Source organism: Mytilus galloprovincialis, chromosome 13 (assembly GCF_965363235.1).
Source record: "Mytilus galloprovincialis chromosome 13, xbMytGall1.hap1.1, whole genome shotgun sequence".
In the NCBI taxonomy this organism is placed as follows: domain Eukaryota; kingdom Metazoa; phylum Mollusca; class Bivalvia; order Mytilida; family Mytilidae; genus Mytilus; species Mytilus galloprovincialis.
The window spans coordinates 18284610-18291020 of record NC_134850.1 but is presented as its reverse complement, the minus strand read 5'-3'; the positions used below and the strand labels follow the sequence as shown (position 1 = coordinate 18291020).

The window sequence follows — 6411 nt, the reverse complement described above, 5'->3', positions numbered from 1 at the left end:
AAACAATGGTATACGACTATTGCCTTTATGTATGATATGTAACCTATGTTACAATCATATAGCATAAAATGGAGAGATTATTTCTGCATTAGAACATGCCTGTACCAAATAAAGAATATGAGAGGTGTTATCCGTTCTTTTGAAGTATTTGAGCTAATGATTTTGCCATTTGACTCAGTAAAGGCATTTTATTATGTAGAAATTGGTGGATAACTAGATTTATAGCCGGCTTATCCTCAGACTTTTATTATATTCGACTTACATTTCAATATATATTAACAACGATGTGTAAACAAAACTAACAGGCATAACAGGTAAAAATGACAAATGTTTAAATAATATAACTGCACCTGGATGTTATATATCGATTATTTCAATCTAATTGAAAACCGATCTCTCATCGCTCCCGTTTTCTGATATGTCGCGTGGGTGATCTAACGAATCCCGATTTGCGGTCACATGTGGGTGACCTCGTAGGTGTGTCTTTTTCGACCAATGAAAATGAGTCTTCGACGATCTTGAAAATTTATCGTGAGGTAAAGGGATGTAACTCATTTCATTAACGAAGAAATCGTCAGTCCAAATAATTCATAAACTTTTTTGATTGGCTTATTAATAGGTCGTCAACTCATTTGCATATCATTATAAATTCATAACTTCCAGTTCACTCAAATGTGACCTCGAAGCGGGTTTCGTTAGAGCTCCCACTCGACATATAACATGTATTAGAAAACGGGAGTGATGAGAGATCGGTTTTTAATTAGAATGCGATTATTGATAATCATCTTACATTTGGACTCAAATGTCACTAATGAGACATGTTTAGACGAAATGCGTAACCAGCATACCAAAATATAAGCTTGGTTTAAATGCTGAGTGTTTCCAAGAAGAATACAACTATTGATTCACATTTATAAATTAATGGAGAAGGATACCAAAGAGAAAGTTAAAAACAAACTTACAATGCCATGGCAAAGATCATAAAATGACGAAAATTAAAATAACAGTACACACAACATATATAAAACTAAATGCTGAACAACACTAACCCTGCAATCATGAATAATTAATATACATGTCCCAAGTCAGTACAGATATTTCAGTGGTTGTATTTTATTAGTGTCTGTAAGAACCATTTGCGTAAATTGATTTGTTTTGAATTAGGATTTGGGTCTTCTTAATTTAATGTGGAACCCGTGTTTCTCATGAAAGTACAAACCAAGTAATAAATATCATTCGGTAGTTCACATTTGAATAAAACATAACCAAATTGTCTCGACATTAGGAACATATCCATCGTCATATTCAAGTTGATAAGTTTACAGTACAAAACTAACAAAGAGTCAGCTTTAATTATACAATACATTGTGAATAGAGTGAAAATTGTTATTTCATGATATCCGTAATGTGGACAAAATAAAGCGATTAATTTACATACATCAAAAACTTTACATGTATAAATAAACCCGAATGAGTTTGCACTTTGTACCTTGTCCTAGCTTATTGTCGTATTTCGAATGTTGTGGTCAAAGAAGAAATTTGTCCATCACTGTTACTTAACATAGCTCCATAGGTAACAAGAAGCTCAATAATGTTATCGTAATTGTTTTGAATAGCGTAGTATAAAGGAGTATGTCCATTCCGATCTTTGACATTGACCGTTGCATTATTTTTCAACAACAATTCAGTAATACCCCTATCATCAGATGCCACCGAAACATGAAGTGGTGTCCATCCATCTTCAGATTCATACTGTCTCGGCTTATTTATCTCTACTCCATATTCAACTAGTAATTCGACTAAATCTGTGTGTCTGTTTTGACAGGCTATATATAATGGCGTTCTGTCAGTCCTATCAGGGAAATTTACTGCGGCATTTTCTTTGATTAACAGTTTTACTATATTGCTATTACCTGCGGAACAAGCTTTATGGAACGCAGTGAATCCATTTTTATCACAGTAATTGATAGAAGCATCATGTTTTAATAATACGTTTACTATGTCTTCATTGCCTTCTTGACAAGCAAGATACAACGGTGTTGTGCCACATTTATTGGAAAGGTTTACTACTGCAGCACTGTGATCGCATAGATAACCGACCACTTTCTTATGGTTGAAATAAGAAGCCACATGTAATGGACTCCATCCAATTTTATCACATTTGTTTGTATCAGCTTTATAACTTAACAACATTTTAACTGCTTCTAAATGGTTTTCCTTACAAGCTATATACATAGGTGTACATCCGTTATTCGTTTGAAAGTTAACATCTGCATCATGCTCAATCAACATCTTAATGACATCTGTATTTCCGTCTTTGGCGGCGCTGTATAGTGAAGTTTGACCATGTTCATCAGGACATATTACGTCTGCACCATTTTCGAGTAATAACTTAGCTATTTCAGTATGCTTATGATGACAAGCTAAATGTAATGGCGATTTTGCAATCTTGTTCACCCAATTAACTGCTGCCACTTCTTTGATGAATATTTCTGCTATATTCTTATTAGCAAAGGCATTGCAGTTATTAATGGAAGCACCATGTTTTAATAACAGTGTAACTATGACTTCATTACCTTCTTGACAAGCAAGATGTAATGGCGATTCGCCTTCTTTATTTGAGAGGTTTACTTCTGCAGTACTGTGATCACATAGATATTCCACTATTTCCGTATGGTTTCCATGAGCAGCTACATGTAATGGACTCCATCCATTTTCATCACATTTGTTTATGTCAGCTTTATAACGTAACAGCATTTTTACTGCTTCTAAATGGTCATGCTCAGAAGCTATATAGATAGGTGTCATTCCATTATTAAGTTGGACGTTAACATCTGCCTCGTGTTCAATCAGAATCAACATAAGCTTCGTGTTACCATCCATAGCAGCATAGTATAGTGCAGTCCGACCATGTTCATCCTGATTGTTTACCTCAGCACCATTGACAAGTAATACTAAAACGATTTCAATATACTTGAACACGTTAAAATTAAATCTTTCATTATTACATTTTCTTACATCGGCTTTACTCTCAGTTAATAATTGTGATGATAATAAATGACCACCATAACAAGCGAGGTACAATGGTGTCATTCCATTATTCATTGGCTTGTTCACTGTTGCCTCATGCTGGACTAGAAGTTTTGTAAGGGCGATATTTCCGTCAGACGCTGCCATGAGTAGTGGAGACCAACCATATTTATCACAGCTATTTACATTTGCTTTCCTTTTTAACAATATTTCAACAACTTTTACATGTCCGTTATTACAACTGTGGACCAGAGGAGTATATTCGTCATTGTCACTCTGATTAATTTTAGCACCGTTACAAAGCAATAGTTGTGCAATTTCATGATGACCATTCATTGAGGCATTGTGTAAAGGAGACCTATTTTTATCATCCAAAGAATTGATTTGTTCTCTGTTTTTTTCGAGTAAATAATTCGAAATGTCATAATAACCTTTGGCCGCAGTGACATGTAATGGAGTTGTTAAATCATTTCTTGACGAAGTGAACTTTGGACTCATTTTCTCTAAGTATTGCATTAACAAATGTCTGTAGTTTACAAATTTCATTTGAATGCTTGCAAACACTTCCCAATTATGCCCATCATAAATGTCGTTCATTATACGCTCGATATATATTGTTTCAAAGTCATCTGTAATCGTAATGGTACAGTCACCATGTTGTTCATTTAGAGAGGCTAACTGACACCTACTGCTGATGAAAGACGATTCTCCGTATCTTAAAATACAACGAATTATTGAATATCCTACTGCATGAGAAATAATGTCAAAAATTTTATCATGTTTTAAACAGAAAGTAGATTCTGTTTCTGTAAGATACATGTTTTTCAAATTTTTCAGATTCGACAAAATTGAAGTTTAAGATAGAGACTTCCTGGTATCCATTCATCAAATAAATCTTGTAACATGCTATCGTATTTATCTTTTCCAATTTGAAGACCTTCTTTTTCAATCGAAATATTAGATAAAACCAAAAGTACAAGAGCTATAAACGATACGTCCTTTCTACTTTTAAATTGTTCAATTTCGTATTTTATAAACTGATTTGGGTTTTAAAAAAATCGACTTTCTCCATCAAATTCTCTTTAAACATAACACACAGTAAAGGGAATGACGTCATCAGTTATCTGGCCAATAACATCATCAGTGAGTTACAACTTACTGATTTCTTTTCTTTCAGCTAAAGATAAATTTAGTTCATTCGATTTCGAGTTAAAATGTGGAAAATGAAAGAGAAAATAAACAATCTCTGGCCAAATTATATAAATAGGATCTACATGTCACCACCACTTTATGATCTTGATTTTTCAATAACTTCTTAATACGCTTTGTTTCTGTTTCCCAGCAATTCAGGTTGAAATAATTTAAAAAACATTTATCGAAAAACATCATCAAAAACAAAAAGTTTATTCAATCTTAACCTTGTTTCAAATACTATTAGTATTGTTTGAAGAAAAATCAGCGTTAGTGTTGAAGACTGGACGAACAGACGGACAGACTTGGTAAATTTGTCTATTTATAGTGTTTTCCTTCTTTAATGAATGAACCTCTGTGATATTTTGTATAATGCAATGATGTTACAGAGAAAGTTATCATTAAAATGTATTAAATCTTTGAAATATTATCAAAAATGCTTTATTGTATTATCAAAAATGCTTTATTGTATTATCAAAGGTGCTTTATTCATTGTACAACATTCAGAGTGCTTTATTAGATCGTATAAAGGTAACTCCAAGCAATTTATATCCAACTCTGACAATTTTCAGAACAAATCTGACTCACTTTGGGTCGTACTTTATTGACTTTATTTATAATACATTTTTTTATTAATCAATTGCAGGAGGAAATATATAGCTATAAATTATGTTATTTTGAGTGTGTAAAGTCACATTACGAAATGAAGAACAGATGCAATTATAGAATTTATTTTATTTATAAATAAATAACAAGAGCCACACACTAGTATTTTAAACAATCTAATTTTTTTTTTAGTTTTATACTTCAGTCAAGTTATAGTACATTATTGTATAATTGTTGAACAAAGCACAGTAATAGAGTAGTAATAAATTAACATATTTTCACCAAGTAAAATGTATATTTCTGAGTTCCTTGCAGTTTCTATTTTGTTCAAGTGCTCATTGAATTACACAATATTTTTGTTCTTTTTGTTCCTGTGCTTATTGGGGGAAATTGAACGTCATTCTCGCTTAAAATAGCTCCATAACTACTAAGGAGCTCAATAACGTCATCAGAATTAGCGTAATATAAAGGCGTATGTCCGTTTCGATCTTTTACATTTACGCTTGCCTTATTTTGCAATAACAATTTAGTAACACCCGTATTATCTGATGCCGCTGAAACATGCAAAGGTGTCCAGCCTTCCTCAGATTGAGCTTCTGCTGTCTTATTCACGTCTCCTCCATGCTTTAGTAACAATTCGACTACATCGTTACATCTGCATTGACATGCTATATATAAAGGCGTTCTTCCATTCCTGTCAGCGCGATTTACAGCTGCATTCTCGTTGATTAACAGTTCTACTATACTGCTACTACCTTTTGAACACGCTTTGTGAAACGGAGTAAATCCCTCTTTGTCACTATGATTAAAGGAAGCACCGTGTTTTAATAATACTTTAACTATGTCTTCATTACCTTTTAAAAAAGCAAGATCCAGTGGCTTTGAACCATACGTATTGGATAGATTTACTACTGCATCACTGTGATCACATAGATATGACACGACTTCCTTATGGTTCAAAAAGGATGCAATATGTAATGGACTCCATCCAGTTTTCTCACATTTGTTTATGTCAGCTTTATAAATTAACAAAAACTGTAATGCTTCAAATTGGTTTTTCATACAAGCTAAATAAATTGGTGTCATTCCATTATTCATTTGAAAGTTTACATCTGCATCATGATTCATCAATATTTTAATAAGATCTGTATTTCCATCTTCAGCAGCAATGTGTAGTGAAGTCATGCCAGTGTCGTTGTAGTTGTTAACTGCTGCACCATATTTAAGTAATAATTCAGCTATTTCATTGTACATTTTGTCACAGACCCCAAGTAAAGGTGACCATCCTCTTTTTGCATTTTTGTTCACTTTGGCCTTATAATCAAGTAAAACTGTAACTGCCATTACATTACCTTCAATAGAAGCTACGTATAATGGTGTCATCCCATTTGACATCCGTTTGTTTACTTTTGCCTTATTTTTAACTAGAATGTTGATAAGATCAGTATGTCCTATATCCGCAGCTATGTGCAATGGATACCAACTATCAATACTACACTTGTGTACATTTGCATGTTTTTTCAACAATATTTCAGCAACCTTTGAATATCCACCGTTGACACCATAAAGAAGAGGGGAATAACC

The 6411-nt window shown here is 33.1% G+C and overlaps 1 protein-coding gene across 1 annotated transcript; it reads right to left on the bottom strand.

Moving 5' to 3' along the window:
- Positions 1 to 1158: 1158 nt before the first annotated feature.
- On the bottom strand, positions 1159 to 3899 carry LOC143057042 (uncharacterized). Its single transcript, XM_076230265.1, has one exon. It carries the CDS (start codon positions 3847 to 3849, stop codon positions 1501 to 1503), a length of 2349 nt encoding a protein of 782 aa, XP_076086380.1. The 5' UTR covers positions 3850 to 3899; the 3' UTR covers positions 1159 to 1500.
- Positions 3900 to 6411: the final 2512 nt, after the last annotated feature.

Coding starts and splice junctions, on each gene's coding strand:
- LOC143057042 (XM_076230265.1), bottom strand. CDS start 3,849: ATGTATCTTACAGAAACAGAATCTACTTTCTGTTTAAAACATGATAAA.